This window comes from Elephas maximus, chromosome 18 (assembly GCF_024166365.1).
Source record: "Elephas maximus indicus isolate mEleMax1 chromosome 18, mEleMax1 primary haplotype, whole genome shotgun sequence".
In the NCBI taxonomy this organism is placed as follows: Eukaryota; Metazoa; Chordata; class Mammalia; order Proboscidea; family Elephantidae; genus Elephas; species Elephas maximus.
Window position 1 is genome coordinate 9,272,739 of NC_064836.1, and position 17,508 is coordinate 9,290,246.

Here is a 17,508-nt window from a genome sequence, read left to right on the forward strand (position 1 = left end):
CTCAGGGATATTATTTAAAAGAAATCTAACTTTATCAGCAAATGTTAAATGTTCTCTTTCAATAAATTTTCATTTTTCTTTTGTTTTTATAAAAGGATGTTATCTTATAATTACATTTTTATTATAAAGCATAGAGATGACTGATTTATATGGCGTTAAAAGAAAAATTAGTTTTGGTTACTTTTTTTTTAAAGGAGGTCTTTTTAAATATGAGTAACATATGTAGTCATAAAGCTTGCCAATAAAATATTTGAGTAAATACTTTCACTAAATCTTCACCATTATTTTCCTTGGCTTCAGGAGAGCTTATATCTAATAAGAGCTAGTGTTTAGTGATTGCTTGCTATGTATATAGCGCTTTATGTCCGTCATCTTATTTAATCCACCAGTGATCCTATGAAGTAGGTACTATTATGCCCATTTTATAGATGAGAAAAACTGAGAAATGAGAGTTTAACTTGCCCAAGATTACAGAGCTAATATGTGGCAGAACGAGGATCTGAACCTAGGCAGTCTGATTAAAAAGTTTGTTGTCTTAATGACTATATTTTACAGCCTGTCTCATTTTTAGAGGACTGTCATAAATTTGTATCCAGCCACACCTAGCAGTCTTAAGAAAACAAAGGTTTTGTCTGTTTTTCTGAGAAAGAGCAAAAATCCTTACACTTACTCTTGTATTGGTTAATGTAAACCTGAATGGGGAGTTTTTCCCAGTTTCAAAGTTATGCTTCATTTACATTATTTCAACATTAGAATGATAAACCAGAGTATCTTGGTGGTATTATCCCAGTTTCTAAAAGTGATGTTTGTTATTATTGCCAAATTTCCTTTAAGGATAGCATCATATTCTGCCCCCCAACTTTGATAAATCTAGTAATTCTTTCTGTTCCCATAGTACTCTTGCTCTTTCTGTAAATACTTTGAGTCTTCTATATATAAACTTTCCATCTAAATTAAGTCTAACAATAAATAGATTTTGTCCTCAAAAGAGCAGAATTGATGATTTGGATACAAAGGGTTCAAAAATCTCTTTTGTGAGACTTTTATATATAAGTATTTAAGCTAAATGACATTTCACGTAAATTAGCAATATAATATATTAATTATGTAGCTTTGAAACTAGAATGTTGTTGCTGTTTGTTTAACTTTGGTAAAGTAATGTCCAGTGTTACTTAGAAAAGAAGGACGTTGGTGAGTAGTTCTCATTTTTCTTTATATTTTATTATCTCTGTCTGAAATTTTTCTTATACATTGTTCAGTACTTATTTATTTGCATCTCTTCTTTATATCGTAGGCTCGTTATAGGAAAGAGCAAACATTGCTCAAGCAACTCCCTTGCATTCCATTGGTGGAAAATTTGTTGAAGGATGGTACAGATGGCTGTGCTTTAGCTGCCCTTATTCATTTTTACTGTCCTGATGTTGTCAGACTAGAGGGTAAGTGTTCCATTGAAATAGTAATGAACTGTAGGTGGATACTTAGAACAATATTTATTAAGTAATGAAGGCCTTTTTAAAAAGAACATTTATATATAATTTTTAAAGAAAATAGGTGGGAAAAGCAGGCTTGGTTTCTATGTTTTCCTATGTAGTAACCATTTTATTTATAAAGTGGTTAAGAGTTCAGCTGCTAACCAAAAAAGATCAGCAGTTCAAATCCACCAGCCACTCCTTGGAAACCCTATGGGGCAGCTCTACTCTGTTCTGCAGGGTCGCTATGAGTCAGAAACGACTCGATGGCAACAGGTTTTTTTGGTATGTGTGTTAAACAGATCGTATACACTTGTGTATTTGTACTAAGTCACTAATTACGAAGTGGATATGAAATACTATCAAATTAACCCAAAGTAATCACCTTGCTTTTTTCCTATTTGAAGATATTTGTTTGAAAGAAACTATGTCTTTGGCTGATAGCCTGTATAATCTGCAGCTAATTCAAGAATTTTGCCAAGAGTACCTGAACCAGTGTTGCCATTTCACCCTTGAAGACATGCTCTATGCAGCTTCATCCATAAAGGTAAATTAGATTACTCCGTTTCCTTTTGCTTTTTTTTTAAAGTTTGTGGGAAAGGAATATGATTAGATATATAAATGGTCTAGCCACCTTAGGTTTACAAATTAACTATAATATCAGTCAAAAGAGTTTTTGAAAATACAGTTTTTTGTTTGATTTTTTCTGCTTATTTTGTGTTTTTAAATACACTACTAGCTACAGATTTCTTTTACAGTACAAAACCAAAATGAAAGTCATAGTACAAAATTGATCCACTGTCCTAACGTTGATAAGGTAGAGGGCGAGCCATTTAATGTTTCTGGACTGTAGATGCTAACAAAAAAGGCTGCTCCTTTATAGGTAATAAAGGCCTCTTTTCCCTGGAGAATTTAAATGTTTTAATTAAGTAGAGAATTAACTTTATTGAAAAGTAAAGTCGTATACTCTTTAATTACTATTATGCGTAAATATGTATTACATAAAGTTATATAAAATAACCTGGTGTCCTTGAATATTTTTATGTGTATTCTAAGTCACTGAGCATGAAACAGAAACATAGTTTGCTTTTCCCACTAGGCCTTATATAATTGTTCTTGTCACTTTTATTATCCTTTGACTATTGGCCATATTTTGCTTTCAGATTTTGTTAAAAGAATAATTAAAATTTCACATGGGTGGTATCATTTCCTTAACTGTATTTCATTTACACTGATGTTAAATGTTAAAGAGAATAATCACAAATAGATTTTGAAAATTAGATTGTGTTATTAATACTATATTTTAACACTTTAAGGATTATTTCGTATCCTTCAGAGGTTATTTTAGTGATGTTAATATTATATTTTATGTGAGGCATTAATATAAAATGAATTCAGTCATCAGAAATGTTTTATAATGCATCATATACGAGTTGTGTAAGATCTTAAACTGCCATATAACTGTAGAATAATTATGGCTATTAAAAACGTTGGGAGCTTTTTTTTTTAATTCCCAAACTAAAAAAGAGTACTTAAAATATTAAGTCATTTGTATGAAGCTCAAGATTTATTTTTTAAAACACTTGAGGAGAGCCACCTGCATATGTAAGCACAGGCAGCGCCACGGGTACAGCTTGTGTTGTGGTAAACCATTGGAAAGTGAATGGTGAAGATCAACTGGGCTCATCTGCTTCTGGAGGGTTTTAGGGTGTGTTTGCGGCTGCGCAGAATCGCCACAGAGCGTTACATGTGCATCATTAGACAGAGCCCTAATTAAGACATTGTCTGAAGGAACCACACGATAAAGGTATGAAAAAGTTATTAAGATAAGAAGAAAGGCAGCATTAAACAAGATTACCAGCAAAATGTGAAATGGCTAGAATTGGAGATAATTATAACTTCTAGAACATTTTAGAACCAATACTAATGTTTGACGGATATTTAGTAAAAGCCTATTATGTGCTAGGCACTGTGCTTTAGCTGGGGGATTTATTCATTTATTCTTTTATCCACAGATATTTATTGAATATCTCTATGTGCCAAACACTGTTCTCAGTTCTAGGGACACCGCAGTGAATAAAACAGACCAAAAACCAAACAGACAAAAAACCCTGTGCTAACAGTACTTACATTCCCAAAAGATCTCGACAGTTAGCAGGGGACACCTATCTATAAGCAAATAATGACGGTACGATGCTGTAATAGACATGTGAACCCAGTATATGTGAGAGCATAAAAGAGGCACCAGTCACTTTCGGCATTCAGTAGGACTGGAATATGGCAGGAAGGAACCCTTCGGGCCCCAGAACTTGAGATAACCCCAACAAAACCTAGAATGGAAAAGAGTGAAGGAAATATTAAAAGTGGGAAGGATTGCCTTTTAAAAAGGTCTGGTCCTTTACTTTAGAATACCATACACTGCCTGTAAGCTTTAAGCATTGCTTGCTGCCATTCTTTAAAGACATATTTATTGAGAACCTAGCAGTGTTCTAGGTGATTGAGGTAAATCAGCGAACAAAGCAGACAGATACCTGTCCTCTTGGGACTTACTTTCTAGTGGGGAAGACAAACACATGTGTCTCAAGCATATTTACTTCTGAGCTGCAGGTTAGAATTTTATGCTTCCAGTGGCTCACAACTACAACAGTCCTTTATGTCTCTTACATACTTGCCTAAAGTTTACCACCTCTGTTTCAAGGTTTTAGGAATAAATGAACTTCTAATGGATTTTTTTTTTCCCCTAAATCGGCCGAGAGGAACACTTTATATTAGTCCTGATCTTATCTCCAATGCCAGCGTTCATGGAATCTGCTATGGTCCCCTTTCACACTAATGCTAGTGCCTTGTGATTGTTCAAATTTCTGTTCTTATGTAACTATCACTTTTTCCTTTGCCTGCCTCTGGATTTCCAGAGGGCGGAAGGTAGAGTCAATGGTAAAGGCATTGCTAATGTAATTTACTACTTTCATTGATGGAAAATAGGATCTACCTCCCACCAAACCATTTGGAAATATTTTCTCATGAACAGTACAGAAAGATTTCTCTTTTCACTGGTAAAAGTTCCTTCTGTTTTCGCTTTTATCAAAATTGAAGTTAGGAAATATTTCCATATATATCTTGCTAATGACTTTTCTGGGACATGCCTGTTAAAAAATTTAAATACTAATAGGGTAGCTATAAGTCAGAATCGACTCAAGGGCAGAGTTTATTTTTTTGTTTTTTGGTGTTTTTTTTTTTTTTTTTTTTGGTGTTCTATCGTCTCAGAGAACATAATCATCTCACTGAATACAATGAGACATAAGATCAATCACATGTCTAGCTCCCAGGAAATAATATATAGCCCCTGATGTTTAGATTGCTCCTTGGAAACTCTATGGGGCAGTTCTACTCTGTCCTATAGGGTCGCTATGAGTCAGAATCGACTCAGTGGCAGTGGGTTTGGTTTTTAATGTTTAGATCAGTTTAGTTTAGGCATGATCCAGATATAAAGAAATTTTCTTTGGTTATTTTCTGTAGTTTTTGCTAAATTATTAGAACCACAGCTTTGACTTCAAGTGACTATCCTAAGACACCAAGTCTTCAAGACATTACCAGGTACCTTGTTGTCACTTTGTCAGCTTGTTAACTTTAATAACAACTGTCTGTGTAGGGAATGAGCATTGTCTTCCCTTCTTGGTGGAAATATAAACTGGCAAGGTCTTTTTAGAGGGCAGTTTGACATTAATTACGTTTAAAGTGTCCGGAAAACATGGGTAAGGATTGTTCATGATGATGAAATGATGGAAACAATTTATCTTAACCCACTGCCGTCGAGTCAATTCCAACTCATACCGACCCTATAGGACAGAGTAGAACTGCCCCATAGAGTTTCCAAGGGGCGCCTGGCGGATTCAAATTGACGACCTCTTGGTTAGCACCCATAGCACTTAACCGCTACGCCACCAGGGTTTCCTAATTTATCTTAATGGGGCATAGTTAAAATGTTTCGTAATTCAGTCCAGCTATTTAAAGGAAGGAGGTAGAGAGATTTTTATAGACACAGAAAGCTCTCCAAGACATTATTAAATCAAGAAAGCAGGTAGCAAACATTATGTATAGCATGATGCAATTTATATACTTTTTATTAAAAATCCCTTTTCTATGTATACGAAAAGTTGTACATGTACATAGAAGCACAGAAAAAGGGTCTATGGGAAGATACACAAAACTGTTAAAAGTGGCTTTTCTGAGTTGGGTATTAGGATTTAAGGGAAAAGGTTAAAGCATCCTTTAATTTTTATAGTCTGTGTTCTTTTATATTGTCTACATTTTTTACAGTGTATAGCTGGATGATCATATTAACTAAAAGAAGGAAGGAAGAAACTTTTAGATAAAATTAATTTGGTATCATTCCTGGAATACGGTGACAGGCTTATTTTTATTTTAATCATCATATTAATTCAGAAAGAAAGAATCTTCATGAGCTATAGTTACACTGAGAAAATAATTTTTTACTTTACCCCCATCTTGTGACGAAATACAGTGCAATTATGTCATTAGGATGATTATCTTACCAAGATCTTTAAAATATTTATTCATTTCCTGTAAGTGGATAATTGTGGAGCACTTAAACAGTATGTTTATCCAAAAGCTACAGGCAGCTTTCATTTAACTGTACTAATAGAGTGCAACCCAGCACCAATACTTCAAAAATAATTTTATACTTTGGCTTTAGAAAGTATACTACGAAGGGAAGTATAAAGAAAAATATAAATCACTAGTAGTCTACCCAGAGGTATTGCCTATGAATGCTTTGATATTTTACCTACTGGCCTTTTTTGTTACGCATATATCCATTCAGTCAGTAAATATTTATTGAGCATCTACTGTGTGCCAGGCACTGTTTTGAACACCGAAGATAAAATCATGAGCATAAATTCTGCCCTTACTGACCTTATAGTCTGGTGAGTAAGACAGGTAACCAGGGAGAATGTGGTGTTAGATGAAGCTAGAGAGAGAAAAAGAGACCCAATCAAGTAGCCTCTTATAAAAACCAAACCAAACCCAGTGCTGTCGAGTCGCTTCCTACTCATAGCGACCATACAGTAAAAACGAAAAAAAAAAAAAAAAAAACCCATTGCTGTTGAGTCGTTTCTGACACAGTGACCCTATAGTAAGTTTCCCCTTTATCCTAAGAGCAATGGAAAGGAGGGTGTGTTACATTTTGAAAAGTTTGTTCTTAATAAGCCAGAGAAACAGTATTCCAAAGAGATGAAAAGAGTTTCAATCAGAGTAGTTATGATGAGGATGGAGAAGAGTCGGTGAATTCCAGAGGGATTTAGGATGCAAAGTCTGTAGGCTTTGTTGATGAATTTGTTATGAGAAGAGAAATTGGAGGTATCAAAGATGATTCATAAGTTTCTGGTGTGCACACGAGGATAATGGTGCCATTCTGTGAGATAGGACTGGAGTAAAACCAGATTTGGAGAGAAAATCACTGGCTCAGTTTTAGATATAATGCCTTTGAGGTACTCTTGAGATATCCCAGAGAAAATGCTCTGTAGGCCACTGCAGATATACGTACAGTCAGTAAGTCAGGAGTCATTTGGTAGCAGATGGACATGGATGGCAGTGTTTCAGAGGGAAGAGGTCACAAGCATTACATGCTACTGAGAGGTCAAGTAAGGCAAAGACTGAAAAATCTCAGTTTGATATAGCGACATATATGTCATTGGTGACTTTAGCAAATGCTGTTTTGGAGGAATGATGCAGCCCTGTGCCAGACTGGAGTGTATCAGTGAGTAGGGAGGGATGAAACAGAGGTTGTTATTTTAGAGAAGTTTGCAAAGGGGTAAAGAGCTGGAGGTGGGGAGGATCCAGAGAATGACGAGTTATTGAATGAATGTTTTATTTTTAATGGGACAGATTTGAACATGTTTAAAAGTCAAGTAGGAAGGATTCAGCTGGGAGGAGAAGGGTAATATATAGGAGAAAGAAATATAATTAAGAACATAAAGTTTCTGAGAAGGGAAATGGGAATGAAACCCATCACACAGCCTTAGGGATTATAAGCATTATCATTTCTTTAAAAAAAAAAAACAAATTTTAATGACTTCTTAAAGTAGTATTTGTAGTAGATGTTTGAATATATTGAATGTTTAAAAACAAATGCTGAAAGTAAAGTAGGAAGCCAACCAAATTCTGTCCTCTATAACACTCCAGACTCATACTCAACTACCTACGTGACACGTCCACTTAAATGTCTAATGAACACCTCAGAGCTGTAACTCATGATTCCTTATACCACCCCCTGGTAGCCTGATTCTCTCAATTTCTCCATCTGAGTCAGTGGCACTGTCAGTTGCTCAAGACAGAAACCTAGAAAAAGAAGTCACCCTTAATTCTGGAACTATCAGGCAAGAGATGAATATATGAAAGCTTAAGTATGGCGGAAACTAAAGCCAAGAGAGTGGATGAACTCTCTAAGGGCGAATGTATGGAGCCTTGAGGATTATTCCTGATTAGCAGGTAGGAAGAACAAAGCAAGCCATTAGAAAGTACCATATTTCTAATGATAATTTTGAAAACTGAAATTTAATATGAAATATGACTTCACTCATCAAATATTAATAAATTTTTTAATAACAATTTTACTAGATATAAAAAACCCAGAATTTAAGACATGATATTATTTTAAATAATTACAAAAGTAGGTTTTGTATGGTACTATTTTTTTAAAAAACTTATCAAATGCCTAAAATTAAAATAATTCATGTTCACAGATTTTATTATGTATGCATTTTAAAATACAGGCATGAAGCAGAAATGTGCTTTTGAGGATCCTCTTAAAACTTTCTTGTAATTTTAAGTCATTTAAAAAATTTTTTGCATTTTCAAATATAAATACTAAAAAGTAAATGACATTGTTGACTTATTCTCACTAATAACTTTTTAAAATTAAGTGTACACATTAAATTGTATAAATAATATCTTTACATTTAAAAATAAAGAATCAGCCATAGTAATCTAGAGTCTTTGTGTTATTTATAGCCTGGGTTACTGTTGCATTTAACACTATATCAAGCACATAAATATAATAATTTCTAACTGTACACCTAATTATGTTTTGGAGAAATTTCTAGGGACCTGGGTAAAGCTTAATAATTTTTTTTAAGTAACAATTCTTCAGAGTGTCAAAGGCTTTTGAAGAGCTTTTTAAATTGTTGGTATTTACTTTGGAAGAAAAGCTTCTTATGTATTATCTCAAAGTACTACCAGTTAGAGGTGTTAATACCTGCCAGATAAATTATATCACCATTCTGGAACTATACAACAAATCAACAAAGAGATTGTTATAATAGTTGCTATAATATTTAATAATTTATAATAATTATTTTACCTACGAGCTCTAATGTTCTACCCCAGGTTTAATAGTCTATAGTTGATATACTATAGTTGATATAAATGAATGACGTTTAAACCTACGTTTTATATGTAACCCAAAAAAAAAAAACCCACTGCCGTCGAGTTGATTCCACCTCGTAGCGCCCCATAGGCCAGAGTAGAACTGCCCCATAGAGTTTCCAAGGAGCGCCTGGCGGATCCGAACTGCCAACCTTTTGGTTAGCAGCCGTAGCGCTTCACCACCACGCCACCAGGGTTTCCTTTATATGTAAAAAAGAATAAAATTCTATTTATCATTAATTTTTGGTCAAGTTTTACCTAATTTAGGTTTTCTTTTAATTTTCTTCACTTTCCTGTGTAGAGTAATTATTTGGTGTTCATGGCAGAGCTCTTCTGGTGGTTCCAAGTTGTGAGGCCATCGTTTGTACAGCCTCGCGTCGTTCGTCCACAAGGAGGTAATCAGTCAAAACAAATGTTTAATATTGTGTTTCAGTGAAGGTTTACACAGCAGTTTAGGTTGCTATGCAACAGTTTCTGCACAAGTTGTTTGGTGATATTGGTTATGTTCTCACAATGTGTGAACATTCTTGCTGTTTCTTTTCTGGTTGTTCTATTTCCATTAATCTAGTTTCCCTGTACCATTACATTCTCATCTTTGTTTTAAAGTAATTGTTGACCATTTGGTCTCTTATAGGTGATTTGATAATAATCTTTTTCATTTTAAGTGTTCCTATAAACAAAATCGAATAACTTCACCTGGTTATTTTAGAGGGAAGACTATCATTGATTCCGATTTCAAGTATTCCTTGATTCTGAATATTTTAATATTTAAAACCACTAAATTCTCTGTGAGAGACAGATAATTATGATGATTAGGAAAGAAAAAAGAAAACGGAGACAGTGGCTCTGAATTGAAGCTTTATGATGTGGGACTTGTAGCTTTGACTATTTGTGATGTGGAGTTTTTAGCTTTTTTACCCACTTTTTTGTCTTTGGATCTTTCACCTTTATCCGTAACTTTTATTCCCTATCAGATTCTGAGTTTTTAACATAATCCCCTCAAATCATGGCTTGGTTTTTAACCTATAAGTTGAATTTGCCATTAAACCATAAAATGTTTTATTTATATATATATATACATACATGCATATATACACGTGTGTGTGTGTATATATATATATATATAAAGTGAGAATAAAAGTAATTAGAAATAAAATCCATTGAGGTCAAATTGACCCCGACTCATGGCAACCTCATGTCTTAAACAGTAGAATTGCTCTATAGGGTTTTCTTTGCTGGGATCTTTACAGAAGTAGATTCCCAGACCTTTCGTCTGTGGAAAAATGAAGGGGTCACTATAAAAAATCTCTAGATATAAAGAACAAATAATCTTCCTGAATTTTCTCTAAAGCAGTGTTCGTATAGCAAAACAAATTTTCCATTGGGCTTCCATTGTAAAACTAGATGCTTATTTTTACGGGAAAAAAAAAATGACCCTGAATTGTAAGGTTCAGCCCCACTAAAGAACTTTCTTCCAGCATCACTATGGGACCAGTTCTTTCTGCCATCAGTGGCTGTCCCAGCCAACACAAAACATACTGCTGTGCATCCCAACTACTTTAGCTGCTCTCTTTAGCTCCAAATTTTGATGTTCTAACCACTGCCCTCACTCCCCACTCTATCCAAAAAAGTAAAGCGTTCAACACATACTTTTGTGGTTATGAGGCGGGGAGGGAGGGAGGGTGGGAGAGGGTTATTTACTGATTAGTTAGTAGATAAGAACTACCTTAGGTGAAGGGAAGGACAATACTCAATACACGGAAGGTCAGTTCAGCTGGACTGGACCAAAAGCAAAGAAGTTTCCGGGATAAACTGAATGCTTCAAAGGTCAGCGGAGCAAGGGCAGGGGTTTGGGGACTATGGCTTAAGGGGACTTCGAAGTCAATTGGCAAAATAATTCTATTATGAAAACATTCTGCATCCCACTTTGAAATGTGGCGTCTGGGGTCTTAAATGCTAACAAGCGGCCATCTAAGATGCATCAATTGGTCTCAACCCACCTGGATCAAAGGAAAATGAAGAATACCAAGGTCACACGATAACTATGAGCCCAAGAGACAGAAAGGGGCACATGAACCAGAGACTTACCTCATCCTGAGACCAAAAGAACTAGATGGTGCCCGGCCACAATTGATGACTGCCCTGACAGGGAGCACAACAGAGAACCCCTGAGGAAGCAGGAGATCAGTGGGATGCAGACCCCAAATTCTCATAAAAAGACCAGACTTAATGGTCTGACTGAGACTAGAGGAATCCTGGTGGTCATGGTCCCCAGACCTTCTGTTGGCCCAGGACAGGAACCATTCCCAAAGACAACTCATCAGACATGGAAGGGACTGGACAATGGGTTGGAAAGAGAAGCTGACGAAGAGTGAGCTACTTAGGTGGACACTTGAGACTGTGTTGGCATCTCCTGTCTGGAGGGGAGATAGGAGGGTAGAGAGGGTTAGAAACTGGCAAAATTGTCACGAAAGGAGATACTGGAAGGAGGGAGCTGGCTGACTCATTAGAGGGCGAGTAAGTGGCAGTATGGAGTAAGGTGTATATAAGCTTGTATGTGACAGACTGACTTGATTTGTAAATGTTCACTTAAAGCTCAATAAAAATTATTTAAAAAAAAAAAAAAGCGTTCAAGAGGGAGGAAAAAAATCTGTAACCAAGGGGGAGACGACATATCATTCTCGTGAATAAAAGGAGCTTACTTCAGGCAGCCTATTGCATCTCAGGCAAAATTCTGTGAAATATGTGCTAATGAGTATGTAATCTGTTCTGTTATTTCTAAGCTGCTTATGGCAGATTCCAACTATTGAGCCATTCTATAACAAGAATACCTACAAAGAAGTTGTAATCCTTCTCTAAGGCAATTAAGGAAAGTCAGATGTCAAAGATAATCGTATGTAATTGAAGTTCTATGAAAGCTTTAGCAAAGTGAAACAATCAGATTTTTGTTTTAAATATCTATTTTATACCTTTTTTTCCCCAATTACTATATTTTTATGCAAATAATGTGCACCTTCTAAAAAATATGGTGGCCTTACAGGGTAACGAGGGCCCAGGAGCAATCTCTTAAGTTGTGCCTTCCCCAATGTGCTTTGAGCGCCCAGGGTTAGTCTCTAAATTGCACCTCCCTCCACCCAAATTTCGGGATGAATAGATACTAGATAAAGATAGCAGGGACAAAAAGGAGAAGCTGAGCACGCCCACTGCCCAGGCACGATTTCCCGCTGCACCCCATCCTGGGTGGCGGGCAGGCTGATGGGGTGCCTGAGCATTGGCAGCAGCCCGAGTGGCAGTTCCAGGCTGGTGAATCATCCCAGCAGACACTGAGAAGCCACAGCAGCAGAGGGCAGTATCAAAACATGGCTGAAACGGGCACAGGCTTTCTGGAGCAGCTCAGGTCCTTCATAGTTGGGTCTTGGACTTACTGCCTGTCCATTTTGTATCGGCCCTTCTGACCATGTCACCTGGTTTGATCTGTACCCCCTAGTGACGCCACTGGTGCCCCTTTGGACTTGCACGGTGGGGCAGGTGCCTCCCCTGTACCCTCGCAACAGTCGCTACACCTCTGTAGCCTTAATAGAATAGTTTTTTCTTTTTAAGCCAGAATACTTCAGGAAGAGTTTAAAGAAAATTTGACCTGTTGAAAGTATTTAAGACGATAACTTCTAATATGCTATGATTTTTCTATAAGTAGTGCAAGATTTTGTGATTAAATTTTAAACATTTATTTATGGTCCAGAAGTCTTGAAATAATGTTGGAAACACGCTAAACATGTAATTTTGAGATTTCATCTTTTATCCTAGCTGAACCTGCAAGAGATACGCCTTCAGTTCCTGTCTTGAATGCTGCCAAAAGGAATGTCCTGGATAGTTCATGTAGTTCTGACTTCAGTTCAAGGTAGATTCCAGAATGACTTCATTTTCACTATTTCCATTCTGTTCACTAATGAAATCAAAATAAATTTTTTTTATTACATTAAATAAGGGTGTTTTATTTCATTTGGAATTTCAACTAAATTGATTTTAATTAGATTACCCTCTTAATGCCTGTTACAACTTAAATGTAATTGAAAATTGTACTGAAATGAATATTTCATAAACAGGCTTTTATGAACCGTAGTAAACTTGGGAGAATATATCCTACGGTCCAAATAAAACCAAAAAAACACTAAACCCGTTGCCGTCGAGTCGATTCCAACTCATAGTGACCCTATAGGACAGAATAGATTTCTTTGTCTGACTACAGTGCTGGGTGTGGGCAGACTTAAAACTTAGAAAAATAAAGAGAAGATAGCTTGATTCAGGCCAAATGTCATTATAATTTGATAGACCATCCAGTCCCCTACATTAATTGGAATAGGGTGGAATTAACAAAGAAATAACAGGAAAGCCTTGTATCTTTAGAGGCACTGAAGTCTTCAGAGTGAAGCTGGCTGTATTACTCTTGTTGTAACATGAGAGATGTGCAGACACGGGTCTGTGAGCAGGGAGGCTACCAGGCTTTATTACACCTGTTTTTTAGAGACACAGATTAGACCAAAATATTTTAAATTGATGTGTCTCATTTAACTTCTTTATATCTGTTTTTCTATTTGTAAAATGAAGATAATACATTGTATCTTAAAAAGACATTTTGATATATGTGAAAATACTTTAAGCTCTTCAGCTAAAAGGCATAATATATATAAAAATGCATATTATGATCACAGCCATTCTTTGGTTTCAACAATATGTAATGTTTACTTAATTTTTTTTTGTTTAGAGTGGAAGATTGGAGGTGATAATATTATTTATAACTTCAGCCATTTTGTATAAAATTTATATTTAAGGGATAAAATATAAATTTTTCATTCATTTTACATTGCAGTGAGGAGGGAGCTACATTGACACAGTCTCTTCATTTGCCTTCTAGACATTTCCGTTCCCAAGCTCATTCTTCAGCCTCAGGTAGTGTATTTTAAGAAGTCTAGGAAAGTGCTTTTTAAATAGTTAACTGGGAAATGATAAACAAAAATATCCCATCTTTTTTCTCAAAAGTAGGTGTTACATACACGCTAAAAAGTTGATTGTTTCTCTGTGCTTGCTTTTCTTAATAAGATAATGTATAATTCCCCAAATGTACTTACTTACATTTTAGTACTATCAACAAATTCTCAAGTATGTGACATGTTAAATTGCTGTAAGTTAAAAATTTTTACAAAATTCCAATGACTTTTTCTTTTTTGTATGTGAAGGAGGAATTAGAAGGTCTTCCTCTATGTCTTATGTTGATGGCTTCATAGGGACATGGCCCAAAGAGAAGAGGTAAGCAAAGGGAGTTGTTTTTGGCATGTTCACTTTATCAAGAAGTGCTGACTTTAGTGCTTCTCAGCCTGCCATGCCTGTCTTTTTTAATGTTGTTAACCAAATTGTCTATTCTAGACTTTTATTTAGTACCTAAATTTGAAACAGGCTGCATAGACACATGATATTTGAGAAGTCCAGTGGGCTAAATTTTAAAAGTTGCCAGATAGCCTTAACTTTCCTTAAGGACAATATGGTGATGAGAGATGGGGGAAATAATCATTGTTGTTCAGTGATATCATAACAAATCATTTCTTCTCTAAGATGATTTAAGGATTTTCTCTTTATTTTTCCCAGATCATCAGTGCACGGAGTTTCATTTGATATTTCTTTTGATAAAGAAAATAGTGTACAGAAATCGACTCCAAACAGAGGAATTACTCGTTCTGTTAGTAATGAAGGACTTAATCTGAACAACAATCGTGTATCTAAACACACTAGGAAAAATTTGTCCTTCAAACCAGTAAATGGAGAAGAGGAAGCTGAAAGCATTGAAGAAGAACTTAATATAGACCGTCACACTGACCTCAGATCTTACGTGCCCCTTAATACAAATGAGCTACATTCGAATGAGAGTATTCATTATAAGTTTCCAAATGGAGCTTTACAAAATAGAGTACTTCTAGATGAGTTTGGCAATCAGATCGAAACACCAAGCATTGAAGAAGCATTACAAATAATTCATGATACTGAAAAATCTCCCTGCACACCTCAGCCGGATCAAATTGCTAATGGCTTCTTTCTTCATAGCCAGGAAATGAGTATCCTAAATTCAGATATCAAGCTAACTCAATCTAGCCCTGATAACATATCTGATACAAAAGGTGCCTTGAGTCCTATAACTGACAATACTGAAGTAGACACTGGAATTCACGTTCCTTCAGAAGATATTCCTGAAACTATGGATGAAGATTCTTCTTTGAGAGATTATACTGTAAGCTTGGACTCTGACATGGATGACGCATCCAGATTTCTGCAGGATTATGATATGAGAAGCAGCAACCCCAGAGAAGCTTTGAGTCCTTGTCCAAGTACAATAAGTACCAAGTCTCAGCCAGGCAGCAGTGCTTCTTCTAGTTCTGGAGTTAAAATGACCAGCTTTGCTGAACAGAAATTCAGGAAACTGAATCACACTGATGGAAAAAGTAGTGGTAGCAGTTCTCAAAAAACTACACCAGAGGGTTCTGAACTTAATATTCCCCATGTGGTTGCTTGGGCACAAATTCCAGGAGAAACAGGCATTCCACAAGGAAGGGACACTACCCAGCTGTTGGCTTCTGAAATGGTGCATCTTAGAATGAAACTAGAAGAAAAAAGGCGTGCTATAGAAGCCCAGAAGAAGAAAATGGAAGCTGCTTTTACTAAACAGAGGCAGAAAATGGGAAGGACAGCGTTCCTTACTGTAGTGAAAAAGAAAGGGGATGGGATTTGCCCTCTGCGTGAGGAAGCAGCTGGTGCAGAAGATGAGAAGGTATATACTGATCAAGCAAAAGAAAAGGAGCCTCAAAAAGCTAATGGACAAAGGAGTAAGTCTCTGGCAGATATCAAAGAAAGCATGGAGAATCCTCAAGCCAAATGGCCGAAGTCTCCAACCACACCTGTTGATCCTGAGAAACAGTGGAACCTGGCAAGCCCCTCAGAAGAAACTTTAAATGAGGGAGAAATTTTAGAATATACAAGATCCATTGAAAAGTTAAATTCTTCTCTGCATTTTCTACAACAAGAAATGCAACGCTTGTCACTTCAGCAGGAAATGTTGATGCAGATGAGAGAGCAGCAGTCTTGGGTGATTTCACCTCCACAGCCCTCTCCACAGAAACAGATCAGAGATTTTAAACCTTCCAGGCAGGCAGGCCTGTCATCGTCCATTGTACCATTCTCCTCAGACTCCCCTCGTCCTCCTCATCCATCTCCACAGTCTTCTAACAGGAAAAGCACATCTTTTTCTGTTAAGAATCAAAGGACTCCGAGGCCAAATGAGTTAAAAATAACACCTCTGAACCGAACCTTGACACCCCCTCGGTCTGTTGATAGTCTTCCTCGGTTAAGGAGGTTTTCACCAAGTCAGGTTCCTATTCAGACTAGGTCATTTGTGTGTTTTGGAGATGATGGAGAACCTCAGCTGAAGGAATCCAAACCTAAAGAGGAAGTTAAAAAGGAGGAATTGGAATCCAAGGGGCCTTTGGAACAGCGTGCACATAATCCAGAAGGAAAGGAGATGAGACCTTTGGAGTCCACAGTGTCTGAAGTACTGTCACAGCCCGTCACAGAGACTGTCTGTCTAACACCAAATGAGGACCAACTGAATCAACCCACAGAACCGCCTCCTAAACCCGTTTTCCCACCACCAGCTCCTAAAAATGTTAATCTAATTGAAGTTTCCCTCTCAGATTTGAAACCCCCTGAAAAGGCCGATGTGTCAGTTGAAAAATATGATGGAGAAAGTGATAAAGAACAATTTGACGATGACCAGAAAGTATGCTGTGGATTCTTTTTTAAGGTAATACTAATCCGCATAGTTTTGGGTATCTTCATCAGATGGGTGTTTTTTGTTTGTTTCGTTGTTGTTGTTTGCGTGGACGTGCTTGCTTCTCTTAGTAGCAATCTATATTGTTGCAAGTCTGCCATTAATTATACATGAAATTTTGGTACCCCCGTTTGTGGACTGTCGTATCATTCAAGCACACTGTGATTCATAGAACAGCCTTCTGACGAAGATTCAAAGCTGTAATAAATCCTTTTATTGTCCAAGTCATTGTACATATTTAGATACACTCCCTGTTTTTAATCCCCTGCCTCTCTTTCTGGCTTTCACAAAAGCCTTTAAAAATTAAGGCTACTCAAATCTCTCCAGAGTGAGTCCACTGCTGATTTGTAAAAAGCTCCTAACTTAGCGTTTTCATCAGTAAATATATTTTAGATTCTTTTTTTTTTTTTTTAATCTTGAACATCTCACATGCTTTGTCTTTTAAAAATCTTTTTAAAACTGACCAGACAGGATCTAAAAAGGTGAAACATTTTTTAAAGCATATATAGTTTGAACCCTTGTCATCAGAATGATTCCTTTAAAAGCCCTGGACCAGGGTCTAGCATATGACCTTTAACTTTAGTATTGTTAGTAGATACATCATATTTTTACAGTACTGTAGCCGGCTAACGCAAATAATGAACAGCATCACCTCTTGATGGCAAAGATCTTATAATTTTATCACAGATACTAGAAAACCTAATATTTTTAAACATCCTCCTAGAT

At 36.3% G+C, this 17,508-nt stretch overlaps 1 protein-coding gene across 2 annotated transcripts in view; it reads left to right on the plus strand.

Moving 5' to 3' along the window:
* The window catches only part of CAMSAP2 (calmodulin regulated spectrin associated protein family member 2), a 154,672-nt gene that overhangs the window by 120,820 nt on the left and 16,344 nt on the right, over positions 1–17,508 (plus strand). For both annotated transcript variants that reach the window (XM_049858407.1, XM_049858408.1), the window contains exons 5-11: positions 1,295–1,436; positions 1,877–2,016; positions 9,214–9,307; positions 12,717–12,810; positions 13,780–13,859; positions 14,147–14,216; positions 14,553–16,755. In XM_049858407.1, coding sequence (XP_049714364.1) covers positions 1,295–1,436; positions 1,877–2,016; positions 9,214–9,307; positions 12,717–12,810; positions 13,780–13,859; positions 14,147–14,216; positions 14,553–16,755 — 2,823 coding nt within the window. The remainder of the gene's footprint in view (positions 1–1,294; positions 1,437–1,876; positions 2,017–9,213; positions 9,308–12,716; positions 12,811–13,779; positions 13,860–14,146; positions 14,217–14,552; positions 16,756–17,508) is intronic.